Source organism: Podarcis vaucheri, assembly GCF_965113315.1.
Source record: "Podarcis vaucheri genome assembly, chromosome: 18".
NCBI lineage: Eukaryota > Metazoa > Chordata > Lepidosauria > Squamata > Lacertidae > Podarcis > Podarcis vaucheri.
In genome coordinates this window covers 6,173,067-6,190,653 of record NC_138756.1, presented here as the reverse complement: position 1 = coordinate 6,190,653, position 17,587 = coordinate 6,173,067, and the positions used below count along the sequence as shown (strand labels likewise).

Here is a 17,587-nt window from a genome sequence, read left to right as displayed (position 1 = left end):
GGCCCCTGCTGTACAAGAATTGCGTAGCCTTCTTGGATGACGTCTTAATCTATTCGGACAATGAAAGAGACGTCAGGGAGGTGCTACAGAGATTGAAAAAGCATCAGTTGTGGGTCAAGCTGGAAAAATGCCAGTTCCACGCCAGGGAGGTTGAGTTCCTGGGGTACAGGTGGTCAGACAAAGGACTAGCCATGGATCCGGGCAAAGTGAAGGCAGTGCTGGAATGGAAAGCCCCCCAAAACAGAAAGGATGTGCAGAGGTTCCTAGGCTTCAGCAACTTCTACAGGAAGTTCATAAAGAACTTCGCTCACTTGACAGCGCCCATAACGGATTGTCTTAGTAGCAAAAAGAAGTTCGCGTGGACAGAGAATGCACAACAATCCTTTGAAAAACTGAAGAAGGCGTTTGCCTCGGAAGAGCAGCTCCTGCACGTGGATCCGGAGAAGCCCATGAGACTGGAGACAGATGCGTCCGACCGCACGATTGGAGCGGTCCTTTTGCAGCCCGGGGCCAAGCAGAACTGGAGGCCGTGTGCCTTTTTCTACAGGAAGCTGAGCAAGTCGGAGCAAAACTACACGGTGTATGACCGAGAACTGCTTGCGATCTATGCGGTATTTCGGCAATGGAGAAGAGTTTGGATTTGATACCCCGCCTTTCACTCCCCTTCAGGAGTCTCAAAGCGGCTAACATTCTCCTTTCCCTTCCTCCCCCACAACAAACACTCTGTGAGGTGAGTGGGGCTGAGAGACTTCAGAGAAGTGTGACTGGCCCAAGGTCACCCAGCAGCTGCATGTGGAGGAGTGGAGACGCGAACCCGGTTCCCCAGATTATGTGACTACCGCTCTTAACCACTACACCATACTGGCTCCAATGGAGACATCTATTGATAGGGGCGCGGCACAAGATCCAGGTCTGAACTGACCACAAGAACTTGGAATACTGACGGACCCCGCGAGTGCTCAACCAGAGACAGATCAGATGGTCCCAGGAGTTCGCCATGTTTTTCTTCGAGATCCGATACGTGCCGGGAGAGGAAAACGTAAGGGCAGATGCTCTCTCCCGGAAACTGGAGTACATGGAAGGAGAGGGTCTACCAGAGACCAGGCACGTAAAGAAGCTGGTAAAATGTGGTCTTGACTATGCTACCACTCAGTGGATTTGTAACTGGCTGACTGACCGAACCCAAAGGGTGCTCATCAATGGTTCCTCTTCATCCTGGAGAAGAGTGACTAGTGGGGTGCCACAGGGTTCTGTCTTGGGCCCGGTCTTATTCAACATCTTTATCAACGACTTGGATGATGGACTCAAGGGCATCCTGATCAAATTTGCAGATGACACCAAACTGGGAGGGGTGGCTAACACCCCAGAGGACAGGATCACACTTCAAAACGACCTTGACAGATTAGAGAACTGGGCCAAAACAAACAAGATGAATTTTAACAGGGAGAAATGTAAAGTATTGCACTTGGGCAAAAAAAATGAGAGGCACAAATACAAGATGGGGGACACCTGGCTTGAGAGCAGTACATGTGAAAAGGATCTAGGAGTCTTGGTTGACCACAAACTTGACATGAGCCAACAGTGTGACGCGGCAGCTAAAAAAGCCAATGCAATTCTGGGCTGCATCAATAGGAGTATAGCATCTAGATCAAGGGAAGTAATAGTGCCACTGTATTCTGCTCTGGTCAGACCACACCTGGAGTACTGTGTCCAGTTCTGGGCACCACAATTCAAGAAGGACACTGACAAACTGGAACGTGTCCAGAGGAGGGCAACCAAAATGGTCAAAGGCCTGGAAACGATGCCTTATGAGGAACGGCTAAGGGAGCTGGGCATGTTTAGCCTGGAGAAGAGGAGGTTAAGGGGTGATATGATAGCCATGTTCAAATATATAAAAGGATGTCACATAGAGGAGGGAGAAAGGTTGTTTTCTGCTGCTCCGGAGAAGCGGACACGGAGCAATGGATCCAAACTACAAGAAAGAAGATTCCACCTAAACATTAGGAAGAACTTCCTGACAGTAAGAGCTGTTCGACAGTGGAATTTGCTGCCAAGGAGTGTGGTGGAGTCTCCTACTTTGGAGGCCTTTAAGCAGAGGCTTGACAACCATATGTCAGGAGTGCTCTGATGGTGTTTCCTGCTTGGCAGGGGGTTGGACTCGATGGCCCTTGTGGTCTCTTCCAACTCTATGATTCTATGATTCTATGATTCTACGTGTTCCCTGAGGACCGGTGTGTGTGTGGGGGAGTGTTGGTTGGGAAACGAGAACTGGCAGGTCTCACCAGAGACGATGAGTTTGCTCAGACAAAAATCAGGGAACTCAGGGACGGAAAGGAAGTCAATGGAGGGTTTGAGGAAAAGGAAGGGCTACTGTACTATAAGGGGGCGCTGTATGCACCAGGGGAGACTTTGAGGGGGAAGGTACTTCCTTTGAGGGGGAAGGTACCATGACAACCCAACAGCTGGGCACTTTGGACAGCACAAGACCATGCTACAGTTCTGGTGGCCAAAGGTGAGGGAAGACGTACGAGAATATGTACGAGGGTGCGACCGATGCCAGAGGGCAAAGGGGGAAAGGGCTGCCCCCGCGGGGCTACTGGAACCCTTACCTACACCGGAAAGGCCCTGGGAGGTGGTGTCCAGTGATTTTATGACAGATCTGCCCAAGTCAAGGGGAAAGACAGCGGTCATGGTAGTGGTCGATCTACTGACTAAAATGTGCCATTTCATAGCTTGCTCGGATGCAGCAACGGCAGAGGAGATAGCCAGGCTGTTTGTGGATCACATTTTTAGACTACATGGGGCTCCATTGAGGGTAATCTCGGATCGCGGGAAACAATTTACTTCCCGGTTCTGGCGGAGACTCATGAGTTTGCTACAGGTCGAGGTGAGCTTCTCGATGGCGTGGCACCCAGAAACCAACGGTCAAGCCGAAAGAGCGAACGGTATACTCCAGCAGTACCTACGCTGCTATGTCAGCGAGAGACAGACCGATTGGGTAGAGAAATTAGCTTTGGCTGAATTTGCGTACAATAACACTAAACACGTGTCCACGGGAATGAGCCCTTTCATGGCCAATTACAGGTGTCACCCCAGGGCCTTCCCGGGGCGGGGGGAGGAAGGATGGAGTGTACCTGCGGCTGAGCAATTGGTGGAGGAAATGGAGGCCTTACACCAGCAACTCAGGCTGAACTTGGAGCGGGCCAAGGAAGTTTACAAGAGGCAGGTGGACAGGCACCGTCGGGAGGGGGAGGCCATACGGGTGGGAGACCAGTGTGGTTGTCATCCCAAGGGTTGCCCCTAAAGGGAGGGTGCAAGAAGTTGCAGCCTAGGCGGCTGGGGCCTTTTGAGGTAATACAGCAGGTTAACCCAGTGGCATTTAAACTCAAGTTGCCTGACAGCATGAAGATACACCCGGTGTTCCATAGGTCCCTACTTTCACCTTACAGGGAGGGGCGGGAATCCCGGGACGGGAGGGAGGGGTTACCACCCACCCGCGGGTAGAGGAGAGGGAACACTGTAACGAAGCCACGGAAATACTCGATTCAAGGTGGCGAGGTCGCCAGGTAGAGTACTTGGTAGCCTGGGAGGGGGAACCTAGGTCTGAAAACACTTGGGTCCCTGCTGAATCAATCACTGACGGGTATCTGGTGGAAGAATTCCACGGTTTGTTCCCGGATAAGCCCAAACCATTAGCTGGATTCTGGGAGGAAGAATTTCGACCCAGAGACGATGAAGGGGACTTTGTGGGTTTTCCTGCCTCTGAAGAGGAGGGAGGGGAGGTGTCCAAGGGAGAAGGATCAGACTGGGAGGTTCAACCAGTGGGAAGAAGTCCGAGAGGATGGGAGGCTGGTTTTGAATCCTCAGAAGATGATGACAGGGGATTCCCTGCATCGTCGACCGAGGAGAGAGAGGAGGTTGTACCGGAAAATCACGCCAGGGGTGGGGGTGGGGGTTCTGAGGAGGAGGTGGATGTGAGGGAACTGCCATCAGTGCCGGAGGGAGAGAGCAAAATCCAGAGGGATTCCAGAGAGCGTCCCGGGATTGGGAGAGGCAGCCCATCTTCTGGGGAAGAGAATCAGCGTAGCACCAGTGGAGAAGGGGGGCAGATGGGGGAAGCAGCGAGGCGGTCCCATGACTCCTTGCCGGGGACCAGCGGGGAGAGTAGGGGTCCTCCGCTGCCTACGCCCTCCTTGCGCAGAAGGCTTTCGCGCAGAGAGAGTAGGAGGAGACTAGGCGTCAAAGAGCTTCTTTGCTGGAAGAAGTTTAAGAAACGCCCACTGACGGATTCTGCCAGCGATTGAGACAGCCACGGGAGAGTGGCTGTCCGGACAGAAAAGGTTCACTTAGGCGACCCAGCCAGGTGTTTGCACCGGCTTACGCAAGAGTAACCCCTAGAACCATTACACCTAAGGAGTCTCAAAGTGGCTAACAATCTCCTTTTCCTTCCTTCCCCACCACAAACACTCTGTGAGGGGAGTGAGGCTGAGAGACGAGAGAAGTGTGACTAGCCCAAGGTCACCAGCAGCTGCAGGCGGACAAGCAGGGAAGCGAACCCGGTTCCCCAGATTACGAGTCCACCGCTCTTAACCACTACACCACACTGGCTCTCTAAAGCATCTCTAACAGATAGCCATCCAAACTCTGCTTCAAAACCTCCAAGGAAGGAGAGTCCATGGTCGGATCCAGCTCCTTCTTTGGTCCTTGGGAGCAAAGTTCAGGCCAAACTTCCATTTCCCAAAAACACCTTTTGACTTTTCTCCATCATGTTTTTCTCCATCTCTGCACCTGCTGCCTGAGCCATTCAAGACTTCGGAAAGTTAGTGTGATGAAACTTATTCCACTTGGAATAATCAAAATTATAGTCATCTCCTCTTCTAAATGCTCAGGAGATATTTCTGGAGGTTACATCAGCCTCAGAAAGTAGCATGACCATATTAATTGCACTGTGTCTGGTAAAGAAAAAGTTAGTGCCGAGAATATTTCCTGTGTTGGAGACAGACTGAGTCAAGATGCAGAGCTGGCGAAAGAGGGGTGTGCCTGCCTTGTGCTTCCTAGCTCCGAAGATATAGATGAAAACCACCCAGATTGGGAAAGCCCAGGCAGTCTGGCCTTGCAAGAGTCTTTGGGTTCTTCTGCTTCGCCTCCTTGGCAGGTAAGAGGAGAAGGAGGAGGCAGAGCCAGAATGAGATCCCTGCTCCTTCTGTTGCTGCTTCTGCTGCTTATGATGCCCTTTGGAGTCTACGGGAACCACAAGGCGAAATGCCCCTTGAATCTGGTCAGGGATCAAACGGATGCTCTCAATTACTACCGGCCTGGACACTTTCTCATCAGTGGGATCATATCTCCAAAAGCCTTTTATAAGGAAACTCCATACGTCTTTTCTCAGACACCCTTCGCCAAGAGTGAGAGGTATATAAAATCATATGTGGATGGGTTTCATGGTCCTCCAGTCCTTGTAATGGTTCCTACTTATCAAGGAAAGAGCCCCTGTCTCAGGGCTAGGGAGCCAAGGCTGTCCTCATGTTGCAGGTCTACCCTGCCCTGACCATTGGTCTTGCTGGCTGGGCTGATGGGAGCTGAGGGGTCCACTAAAAGATTCCACCCAAACCTCTCCCGATTCCTTGTTCCCTGGGTCTTCCTTAGTGAAACACTCTCCTTCCTTTGATTCTGTGTTGCTTTTAGTAGAATGCAAGGATGCCAATGAATCTGGTCAGGAGTCAAAAGGATGCACTGAATTTTCCCACCTGCAGGATGCCATGAAACTCAGGCAATTCCCAAGGCTCAAGGGTTTTATTCAATATTATTCCATTTGGACAATTCAGAAACTGTCGTTAGGGAATGCTACAGTTTTACAAATGGAATTTAAGATCCTCTGGGTGACGTTTGGTGGCTGAAGAGCAGAAAAGATGTACTTTAATTGAAATGATGAATAAAATAATATGAATCAGGAGACTTCTTTGTTCGTGGAGTCAGGTCTCTAAAATGTGAAAAGGAATTATTCCTTTTTTCACATACACAACTGGCCTCATTTCTAAGTAGTGAGATGTTTGATATTTCTTCACTTGGAATCCATAGGTTCCTGTTTCCTATTTTATATTTATTCTATTTGGATCATTTGTGAACAACCTTAGCCCAGTTCTATTGACACAATACCACAGGAGACCTACAGCTCACCATGGGCTACATTAAAGGTTTCCTCCTCCAATCTCAGCATTTTTTCCTTTCTGTCACTGTCATTTTAAAAATAATTAGAAGCGGTTTTAGAAACTCCTGAAAATGGGTGGATTTTTATGGGTGAAAGCAGGAACGATATGCTTCAAATAAAATGATTATATAAAAGAATACAGACCAGTGTGTGTCCTCATTGGTGGAGTCACTGATCCAAACATGGGCAAAATTATAGATTTTACCACACACTCAAACCTGAAAGCCACCAGGCCTCATTTGTAACTAAAAGGGGACTGAGGTATTTGGTGCTTCTTCTCGTTCAGTCAAATGGTCTCTTATCTACCTATAGTCTAGCCCCTTGGAAGGCGCCAAAGACCATTGCAGCAAAAGCAGCCCTTGCAGCAACTTCCCAGTATATCACACATTTTGAGGGGCGCCTTCATTTCTTACTCATAAAACCATAGTAGAATAGAATCATAGAGATGTAGAGATGGAAGGAACCCAGAGGAATCTCACCTGAAGCATCCATGACACATGGTCACCTTCGGAGGGAGTATCTTCCACTGCTGAACAGCTCTGTGTGCTGTTTGCATCAAAGCTCCTGTCATGGAGCAGAGATTTCCAAATTTTTGTTTTATGCTAGACAGGAAAAGGTTTGATATTAATGCAAAATGATAAATAAATACTAATCTGTGTGGATTATATAATGTTTCCTCCATCCCATTCATATGAATATCAGTTTCACTCTTTTTAAAGAATTCATTTATTGCAGGGAGGCAAATAGGTTCTTCTGGCACGTGTTGCCTTTCCCGCTCACCATCCAAGAGATCAACCAGGATCTCAGGCTCTTACCCAACATCACCCTGGGCTACAACCTCTATGAGAACCATTTCGATGCAAGGTTGACTTCGGACGCCATGCTAGAGCTGCTTGCAGGCAGTGGATGCAATATTCCCAATTATCACTGTGGAGTTCAGAATCACCTGCTGGCTGTTCTTGAAAGAAGCAACACTTTGATCTCAAGAGTGATTTCAGCCTTGTCAGGCATCTACAAAATCCCACAGGTAAGTAGTGGGAGAGCATGGAGGGACAGAGAAGTTCAACTCCGTAAAATACTACTAAGCAGGGATATTTTTTAAAATGGGAAAATCCTGAGCTATGGATTCAACATCCCTTTTTCAAAACTGAGCCTTCACCAACTTGACACCTCCAGATGTTTCCGACTAAAATTCCCATCAGCCTCAGCCAGAAGAGATTTAGATATCAGTCATTTCAGATAATTAAAAATCTTATGCTGAAAGTAAAATAAATTGCTGATCTTTGCTTTGCTTGCTAGATCAGTTATGGCTTCACTGCCCAGGTTCTCGAAGATAAAAACCTCTTCCCTTTTGTCTACCGGATGACTCCCAAAGAGGAAAGTCAGTACCAAGGGATTGTTGAATTGCTCCTGTATTTTGGATGGACGTGGATTGGCCTCTTCACTCCAGACAATGACAATGGAGAAAGATTTGTGAGCGCTGTGAAACCTCTGATGCTCAGCAAAGGGATCTGCATTTCTTTATCAAAAAGAGTACCAGAAAATGATATGGATCAATTTATCAGGCCTGGGGAATCTTTTTTCCTATGGAGACAAGTTGGGGTATTTGTTTCCTATATAACCAGTGCACTGAGTATCATAGGACTCGTGGTAATACATCATTTCTATGAGAAGGAATTCGGGGGAAAAGTCTGGATCACAACAGCTTTGCTAGAAATCAGAACTGGCATTTACCTCTCTCCAGATATGTTCCGGTACCTCCATGGTTCTCTGTCCTTTGAAATTCAGACTGGAATAAGGAGCAGCAAAAGTGACAAATATAAATTTCAGACCAATATTGAGGATTATTTCAATCAAGCATTTCAGTGTTCATATTCAAAGCATCTGTTGTCCGTGAAAGGCAGGGTAAGATGCAGAGAGGAGGAGAACCTGCAGCCATTGCCCCAAGAGGAGCGTGGCAGAGCTCTGTTTCTAGACAGCTATAGCACTTACATCAATGTTCAGGCTGTGGCTCAGGCCTTGCATGCTTCGCTTTCAACTAGATCCCAGAGGAGGCTGATGGTGGAGGAAGGAGAGCAATGGGGACACGCAAGGCTACAGCCATGGCAGGTATTTCCCTCCCCTTTTTGCAAACTGCAGTCCACACAGATGCTGATCTTGACTGGGGATAGACCTGTAAAATATCATAGTTACTATTAGTATTAGTAATAGTAGCAGACCGCCCAACATTTCTCTGATGAAAATAGGGACATCCCATTCCATAATGAAAATTTTACTGTTGACACCCCGGGGCTTTTTTCAGGGGAGAATTCGCTGGAACTCAGTTTTGGCACCTTTCAGGTGGGTGCCATTGCCATTCTAAGAGGGAAGTGCTCATGTTGAGTTCTGGCGCCTTCTTTTCTAGAATAATAGCACTGTTTATACATCTTCTTCAGTTGCCTCAGCACTCTGGGCAGCTCCCAAAATAAAGAAATTCATACTAAAATATTAAACATAATAAAAATTCCCGATATAGGATTGGACGCCTTGTGGGTTGGATAACTCCACATCTGCCAACATTTCTCCAATGAAAATAGGGACATTCTAAGCAAAGTTGGGAAATTCCAGGATCAAATGAAAAACTGTCTCTAATTCAGGGACATCCCTGGAAAATTGGAGCACTTGCAGGGTCTGTAGTAATAAAAATGGCTGAATAGGAATTCCACTCTACATGAGACACACGCAGCCCCAAACCATAAGAGGTTGAAGTGAGTAGGACTGAGATATCCATCTTGGCTTCCCGTTTTCTTAATGCTGGTGTTTTCCCCTGCCATTCCAGCTTCACCCTTTCTTAAGAGAAATCCGGTGTCTGAATACTTCCAGAGGCAGACTGTGCTTGGATGAGAACTGGGAGCTACCAGTGGACTTTGATATTGTGAACTGGGTGATGTTTCCCAATATTTCTCATGACCTTGTGAAAATTGGGAATATAAGGAGAGAGACGTCTGCTGGCATAAAGTTCACCATTAACCCAGAAGCCATTGAGTGGCCCAAGAAATTCAATAAGGTAGGGTAAATCACAAAGGGAGAAGGCTAGGAGATGATTACTACTATGTTTTTCCTTAAACAACCGCTGAAAAATGACCATATCAGGATATCAGGTTGACCAATGGTGTCTTGACCGTCAATCACAGCTGCAACCACCACTCTTTCTTTTCATAGCAGCTGAGATAGGAGGTGAATTTGGGGTGCTCAAAGAAAGGATAGAGCACAGAGGTCCTCAGAGAAGACACCAGAATCTTCGACAGAAAGGACTACGTAGATAAGAAGAAAAGGGAAAGCCCCTAGTAAAAGTGAACTATTGGGTTTTCATACATGCAGAAGGATGGAAAGTAATTTATTTTAGAAATGATAATTACTGATTTATTGTGGATATTTTAAATTTATGGAGTAAGCTCACTTGTAGATGTTGCAAATGTTAAACTATTGTATGTGCAGAAATTGAGAGGTGCACGGCTGTTGGTGAAGGATGAGAAGTTAAAAAAAAAACCCTATTCTAATATAAGGTTAATGTTAAGGAATGGCATATGAACTAGAAATAGCTAGGACATTCATCAGCAATAAGAGGAAACCTTGCATGCCTCAAAAACAGAGTGAGGGAAACCAATATTTGGAAAAGTCATATTAAATTTGTCTTAATTAGTGATTGAGAGATTATCCGAATCCTGAACTTTGGGGAAATCACATTTCAGACTCCATTGCCATTTTCTTTGAAGATTTATTAAGCAGGGAAGCAGGTAAACGGAGAAGCGGAAACAGAGTTCTGTGGCGCAAACCTCAGTTGTCCTGAACGAATTATGAAGAACATGATATTCTGGTCACCCCAATGGTCAGTGAGGAGTTGAAAGGACCCTGATGAGGGGTCAAAGGCTGCAGTCCAGAGATCCGTTTGAACTCACTCTATGAGTGAATTACATACAAACAAATACTCCTAACTGTTCCTCTTTCTTGCACCTTCTTGTCTTTCTGGTTAGGCCGTGCCTCGTTCCAGGTGTAATGAAAAATGTCGACCTGGATATGCCAAGGTGGTTCTAGAAGGAAAGCCTGTTTGCTGCTATGCTTGTGCTCGGTGTGCAGAAGGGACCTTCTCCGCCCAGGAAGGTGGGTGACTCCAAGGGGGAAGGTATTTCTGGAGAGAGTAAACACAGGGCAGTAATCCAGTCCCAAACACTTTTTGTGAGATTTCTGCAGACATTGGGGAATGTGGCTCCTTCCTCAACGTCTTTACAATCACCTTCATTACATCCTGGAAGAGAGTTGAAAGGAATGACCATAAGGAAGAAATCTCTAGGATTTTTTCAAAATGTAATTGAGTTCAGATCATTAGGGATGTAAGTGATGTTGCAGCCACTCTTTTTCTCTTTCTCAGATGCAGAACATTGCACCAAATGCTCAGAAGATCACCATTCAAACAAGGACAGAGATCAATGTGTCCCCAAGATTATCACCTTCCTGACTTATGGAGAACATTTAGGAATGTTTTTAGCTTCCGTTGCCCTCTTCTTGTCCTTAACAGCAGGCACTGTGTTGGGAATCTTCATTAAATACAAGGAAACTCCCATAGTCAAAGCCAACAACCGGGACCTCTCCTACATCCTCCTCGTCTCCCTCCTGCTTTCCTTTTTGTCCTCCTTCCTCTTCATCGGGCGCCCAAGGAAAGAGACCTGCCTTCTCCGACAAACGGCCTTCAGCATCATCTTCTCAGCTGCTGTTTCTTCTGTCTTGGCAAAGACCATCACGGTGGTGCTGGCCTTCCTGGCCACAAAGCCCGGGAACAAGGTGAGGAGATGGCTGGGCAAGAGTCTGGCCAACTCCATTGTCATCTCCTGTTCTGGGGGGCAAGTTCTCATCTGCACCATCTGGCTGGGCTCTTCTCCCCCATTCCCAGAGCCCGACATGCGCTCCCAGGTGGAAGAGATCATTCTGCAATGCAACGAAGGGTCTGTGGCCATGTTTTACGTTGCCCTCGGCTACCTGGGCTTCTTGGCTGCCACCTGCTTCACGGTGGCTTTCTTAGCCAGGAAGCTGCCTGGCTCCTTCAACGAAGCCAAGCTGATCACCTTCAGCATGCTCGTCTTCTGCAGTGTTTGGGTGTCTTTTGTGCCCACCTACCTGAGCACCAAGGGCAAGTACATGGTGGCCGTGCAGATCTTCTCTATGTTGGCCTCCAGTGCTGGGCTTCTGGGCTGCATCTTCCTTCCCAAGTGCTACATTATTGTGCTGAGGCCTGATCTGAACACAAAGGAGCACCTGACAACAAGGAATTAAGGGGACATCTGATTCTTAAAACATTCCATGTTCCTGATGTCCAGAAGTGCATAAAGGAAACACACCTGCTCATCCATGTTCCTCCTTTTCCACCTCTGAAAGAGATTGTGTTCCTTCTTAGCCCAGGTTTTGTGTAGTCCTGTTCACATGAACCATAAGATGGGAGGAAATGTTTTGCTACCTTGCTTTGCCAATGACTACAATGAGCCCTGGTCTACTGCCCTTAGTTTGTAAACTATTATCTTTTAATAATTTTAAAAAGATTTAAAAGGTTTTTGAGTCTGTTTGCTTTGTCATGACTACCTATGAACCATATCAATTCTAATATTCCGCAATACTGTTTGGTTATGCCAGTTCTATGTATTCACTTTTCTATGCTCCATTTCCCACATTTACGCGCTATCATTCATAAGCTCCCTTCCCATCATTTCCTTCTCCTAAGCTTTGTAAATGAATAAACTGAGAAATTCATTTAAAACATCTTCCATAGTCTGTTGGTTTAATTTCTGTATTGTGTGAGCTCTGCTCCCTGTTCCAACGAGTAGCAACTGATCTTAGACAAGCCTTGACTGGGATCCAATGAACTTTATTGCACTGGCCAGGGTTAGGGGCGGGCGAGGCAGCTGGGAAGAGATGGGAGAGGGAACTCCGGCGCTCACGAGAGTGGCAGGCCGCCTACGCCAATCTTGGAGAGTCATTGTGAAAGGAGGTGGGGCGAGTAGAGCTGGGGAAGGCAATCAGTCGCGAAAGGCAGCAGTGGAAAGTGGGGAGAGGTGGGGCGGGGTTTAGTGGAGAGTGGTCACGCCCCCTAGGCAGGGCAGAGCTGGGAGGAGCCTCTGGCTTGACTTATTTCATTATTATTACTAATATTAATTATAATGAAATATTAATTTGGGGGAATGTATATTCTATTCTATTCTAGTCAAAACGATAAACAACTACCTGACATTCAGAAGGCATCTTAAGGCAGCCCTGTTCAGGGAAGTTTTTAATGTATGATATTTTAGTGTTTTTTGGTTTCTATGGAAGCTGCCCAGAGTGGCTGGGGAAACCCATGGGCGGGGTACAAATAATAAATTATTATTATTATTATTATTATTATTATTATTATTATTATTATTATTCTATTCTGTTGGGACACGGGTGGTGCTGTGGGTTAAACCACAGAGTTTAGGGCTTGCCGATCAGAAGGTTGGCGGTTCGAATCCCCGCAATGACGGGGTGAGCTCCCGTTGCTCGGTCCCTGCTCCTGCCAACCTAGCAGTTCGAAAGCACCTCAAAGTGCAAGTAGATAAATAGGTACCGCTCCGGCAGGAAGGTAAACGGTGTTTCCGTACGCTGCTCTGGTTCGCCAGAAGCGGCTCAGTCATGCTCCCCACATGAACCAGAAGCTGTACGCCGGCCCCCTCGGCCAATAAAGCGAGATGAGCGCCGCAACCCCAGAGTCGGTCACGACTGGATCTAATGGTCAGGGGTCCCTTTACCTTTACATATTATATTATATTATATTATATTATATTATATTATATTATATTATATTATATTATATTATAACATTACATTACATTACATTACATTACATTACATTACATATTACTGTATTTTCCCATGTAGAACATGCCCCCGTGTATAAGACTCCCCCTATTTGGGGGGACTCAAAATGAAGAAAAGGGGGGATCCCATTTTCTCGTCTTATACACAGAAAAGTACGATATATTATGTTATGTTATGTGTTACCATATTTTTTGCACCATAACACTCACTTTTTTCCTCCTAGAAAGTAAGGGGAAATGTCTGTGCGTGTTATGGAGCGAATGCCTGCGGGTGGCGGGGGGGATCTGCTGCAGTCATGAGCAGAGGATCCATGGTTCCCCTTCCTTCCCTCCCCCGTGGTTACAAAGCATGGATCCTCAGGATTTTTGCATTGGGCTACTCCAAACTCACTGTCAGATCACATGTCTGTGGCCACAGCATGAACCACAATAATCATATATCCACTATTTCGTTTAGAATATTTTTTTTCTTGTTTTCCTCCTCTAAAAACTACGTGCGTGTTATGGTCCGGTGCGTGTTATAGAGCGAAAAATACGGTATTGTCAGAGCTGCCCGAGGTCCCAGCTCACAAAGGACCAACGCCGGTTCGTTGTTATATACAAAAGCCTTTATTGAAGTTCAGTTTTACTTTCACAGCCGCAGCGCGCATCTCTACATCTGAAACTCTAGACTGCTGAAGCTCCGTCTGAATCTCCTCCCCCCAGACACCAGTTTAAGACTCTAGCCTGGCTCCACCTCTTCCTCTGCTCTTTCCTCCTCTGGGTCCGCCTGTCCGCTGTGGTCTCGCCCTTCCTAGACTCTTCTGACGCTGAGTCCCCTGAGTCTTCCCCCTGCCTCCGGCGGGCTTTGGGACCTGGTTCCCAATCCGGGTTTTCTGCTGTCTCACACGCCTGTACATTCGAACTTGGCGCGCGCGCCCAGCCGGCAACCTTCCTCCTGACCGTTACACTGCTCCTGTCACTGCTTCCCCCTTCGGGGGGGCTAGCTGGAACTGACCTCCCCTCCGTTCCCCCACTCTCCGATAGAGGCGTGGTCAGCCCTGACTCATCTTCTCTCCCTGCTGGAGGAGACGCATGGGACTCTTCCCCCCCCCCCACTACGCTCTGGTGGGGAAGCTGGTCCTGATCTCCCGCTGCTGCTTTGGGAGTCCCCGCTGGCCCCTTGTTTCTGGTGCGTCCCCCCTGGGACCCCCCTTGCCCTGACCATCGGCGCCTCCTTCTGGGAATCTTCTGATTCGCTGGAGAAGCTCATGGAATCTCTCGGGTCACTGCCATACTCCCCTACGCTGCCCTCAGATCCTTCCCCTTCGCTCTCCATTTCCTCTCTCCCCTGTGCGTCTGTTCCTGAGCCCCTGACAGGTATGTTATGTTATGATATGTTATGTTGTTATGTTATTATACAAGGTGATTCATAATGAAGTATACAGTTTCAACACACTATTAATGAGAATATATCTCATGTTACCTGTGACAGAATTGTAGGGGAATGTTTAAAGTATTTTAGAAACAGTCACAGGTGTTCTATGTATGCACCGTTTGTCACACAACACACATCGCAATTGCAAATGCCGTTGCACAACAAACTCCATTTTGCTCAATTCAAGAACACAAAACGCCTTCTCCACTGCAGACGCAGCCATTTCGCCTGACTAGTCACGTGACACGCGCACCATCACCTCCATCACTTTATGAGTACATCTACCTCACGGTTCGCAGCTGTTTTCCGTGTCGGCGCCGGTCTTACAGGATCTGGAAACTGTATATTTCATTATGAATCACCCTGTATTATATTATTTCGGTGTCCAATCACAGCATTACTACAGGATTTTTCATTTCAATCCATCAAATCTTTATTACGGTAGTAGACCAGCATTCAGTAGGGTGGGGTAGAGTCGTTTCCAGTCTGCAAAACGTAAAGCTAAAAAATATTAAAACACAAAGTATACATAAAAGTCTAAAAGAAGCTAAAAGAGGGGTTTCGGAGCATTAAACGGATGTGGAAGAGCATAAAAGGTTAGTATATAAAAGACTCTGGCCATCAATTTCCAGGGCACTCTGATATGAGTGTTCATTAAATCTAGTGTAACAACAACAACAATTTATTTCTACCCCACCATCTGGCTTGGTTTCCCCAGCCACTCAGGGTGGCTCCCAATAGAATATGAAAAACACGATAAATACATCAAACATTACAAACTTCCCTGAACAGGGCTACCTTCAGATGTCTTCTAAAAGTCAGGTAGTTGTTCACTTCCTTGACATCTGCTGGGAGGGCGTTCCACAGGGCGGGCGCCACCACCAAGAAGGCCCTCTGCCTGGCTCCCTCTTTGTGGCACAGGTCATCATCCGATGAATTGAGAGCTTCATTTACCGTATTTCTGTGTTTATATTTAAAGAAAATGTGCATTTTAAAAGCATCGCACCTTGATTGTAATATTAAGAATGCACTTAAAATTACTACTCACAACAATGAATAAGGGATTGAAATGCACACATAGTTAAGCAGCATAAATATTTGTTAACGAAGTGATTATTGTTACTTTTATTGCTGCTAATCCCAGTGGCTTACAAGACTGAGCTCTGTTCTGCCTTGGTCAGTCCCCACCTGGAATACTGTGTCCAGTTCTGGGCACCACAATTTAAGAAGGATGTTGACCCATGGGAAGAAACCCCTCACCCCCCAGAGAGATGCCGGCTCAGAGAGCCCCCTGAGCTTAGACTACGAAGCCTCTGAGGGCGTGCAGAGTGCAAATCCCCCAGGGGCCCCTCTCTCTCCCGGGCTCACCTGGGGGCCCTGCCAGCCTCTCCAGCCTCTGAGGGCGTGCAGAGTGCAGATCCCCCAAGGGGCCCCCCTCTCTCCCGGGCTCACCTGGGGGCCCTGCCAGCCTCTCCAGCCTCTGAGGGCGTGCAGAGTGCAGATCCCCCAAGGGGCCCCCCTCTCTCCCGGGATCACCTGGGGGCCCTGCCCCTGTCAGCCTCTCTGGCCTCTGAGGGCGTGCAGAGTGCAAATCCCCCCAGGGGCCCCTCTCTCTACCGGGCCCACCTGGGGGCCCTGCCCCTGTCAGCCTCTCCGGCCTCTGAGGGTGTGCAGAGTGCAAATCCCCCCAGGGGCCCCTCTCTCTCCTGGGCCCACCTGGGGGCCCTCCCCCTGCCAGCCTCTCCGGCCTCTGAGGGCGTGCAGAGTGCAAATCCCCCCAGGGGCCCCTCTCTCTCCTGGGCCCACCTGGGGGCCCTCCCCCTGCCAGCCTCTCCGGCCTCTGAGGGCGTGCAGAGTGCAAATCCCCCCAGGGGCCCCTCTCTCTCCTGGGCCCACCTGGGGGCCCTCCCCCTGCCAGCCTCTCCGGCCTCTGAGGGCGTGCAGAGTGCAAATCCCCCCAGGGGCCCCTCTCTCTCCTGGGCCCACCTGGGGGCCCTGCCCCTGTCAGCCTCTCCGGCCTCTGAGGGTGTGCAGAGTGCAAATCCCCCCAGGGGCCCCTCTCTCTCCTGGGCCCACCTGGGGGCCCTGCCCCTGCCAGCCTCTCCGGCCTCTGAGGGCGTGCAGAGTGCAAATCCCCCCAGGGGCCCCTCTCTCTCCTGGGCCCACCTGGGGGCCCTGCCCCTGCCAGCCTCTCTGGCCTCTGAGGGCGTGCAGAGTGCAAATCCCCCCAGGGGCCCCTCTCTCTCCTGGGCCCACCTGGGGGCCCTCCCCCTGCCAGCCTCTCCGGCCTCTGAGGGCGTGCAGAGTGCAAATCCCCCCAGGGGCCCCTCTCTCTCCTGGGCCCACCTGGGAGCCCTCCCCCTGCCAGCCTCTCCGGCCTCTGAGGGTGTGCAGAGTGCAAATCCCCCCAGGGGCCCCTCTCTCTCCTGGGCCCACCTGGGGGCCCTCCCCCTGCCAGCCTCTCCGGCCTCTGAGGGCGTGCAGAGTGCAAATCCCCCCAGGGGCCCCTCTCTCTCCTGGGCCCACCTGGGGGCCCTGCCCCTGTCAGCCTCTCCGGCCTCTGAGGGTGTGCAGAGTGCAAATCCCCCCAGGGGCCCCTCTCTCTCCTGGGCCCACCTGGGGGCCCTCCCCCTGCCAGCCTCTCCGGCCTCTGAGGGCGTGCAGAGTGCAAATCCCCCCAGGGGCCCCTCTCTCTCCTGGGCCCACCTGGGGGCCCTGCCCCTGCCAGCCTCTCTGGCCTCTGAGGGCGTGCAGAGTGCAGCTGGACGGGCTGCAGGCGCTGGTGTCCCTGGCGGAGGCAGAGGCAGGAGGGCCATGGGGCCGGGCCTTTCTCTGCCCTCGGAGGGGAAGGGGCCACCTTCAAAAGGCCCTGCGACTCCCGCCAGCCTCCGCCATGGTCCAGGCTGCTGAGCGGCGGCAGTTGCAGTCTAGTTCCCAGCATGCACTGCCAGCTCCCTCAGGCCAACGGTCAATTCCCAGCATGCCCTGCTGTGGGGTTTCGGATTAATTTGAAATTTAACCGTTTCTTCCAGTGTATAACCAAATAAATAAATCCCAAGTGGTATTCTCTTAGGTTTCACATTAGCTTTCTTGATAAATTAG

At 49.2% G+C, this 17,587-nt stretch overlaps 1 protein-coding gene and 2 long non-coding RNA genes across 3 annotated transcripts in view; 2 read left to right on the top strand and 1 right to left on the bottom strand.

Moving 5' to 3' along the window:
* LOC309522769 (vomeronasal type-2 receptor 26-like) overlaps nucleotides 1-11,583 on the top strand; it is a 24,424-nt gene extending 12,841 nt beyond the window's left edge. The window contains exons 2-7 of the mRNA XM_082206320.1: nucleotides 4,968-5,412; nucleotides 6,944-7,235; nucleotides 7,508-8,317; nucleotides 9,027-9,254; nucleotides 10,222-10,348; nucleotides 10,617-11,583. Coding sequence (XP_082062446.1) covers nucleotides 5,186-5,412; nucleotides 6,944-7,235; nucleotides 7,508-8,317; nucleotides 9,027-9,254; nucleotides 10,222-10,348; nucleotides 10,617-11,515 — 2,583 coding nt within the window. The 5' untranslated portion in view covers nucleotides 4,968-5,185 and the 3' untranslated portion in view covers nucleotides 11,516-11,583. The remainder of the gene's footprint in view (nucleotides 1-4,967; nucleotides 5,413-6,943; nucleotides 7,236-7,507; nucleotides 8,318-9,026; nucleotides 9,255-10,221; nucleotides 10,349-10,616) is intronic.
* Nucleotides 6,309-17,587, bottom strand: LOC309523092. The gene is made up of 3 exons (XR_014215239.1): nucleotides 17,192-17,587; nucleotides 8,201-8,381; nucleotides 6,309-6,810 (listed from the first exon to the last, which is right to left on the bottom strand). It is a non-coding gene; the product is annotated as an uncharacterized lncRNA (long non-coding RNA).
* Nucleotides 13,128-16,885, top strand: LOC309523112. Its single transcript, XR_014215261.1, has 3 exons — nucleotides 13,128-13,605; nucleotides 14,428-15,448; nucleotides 16,839-16,885. It is a non-coding gene; the product is annotated as an uncharacterized lncRNA (long non-coding RNA).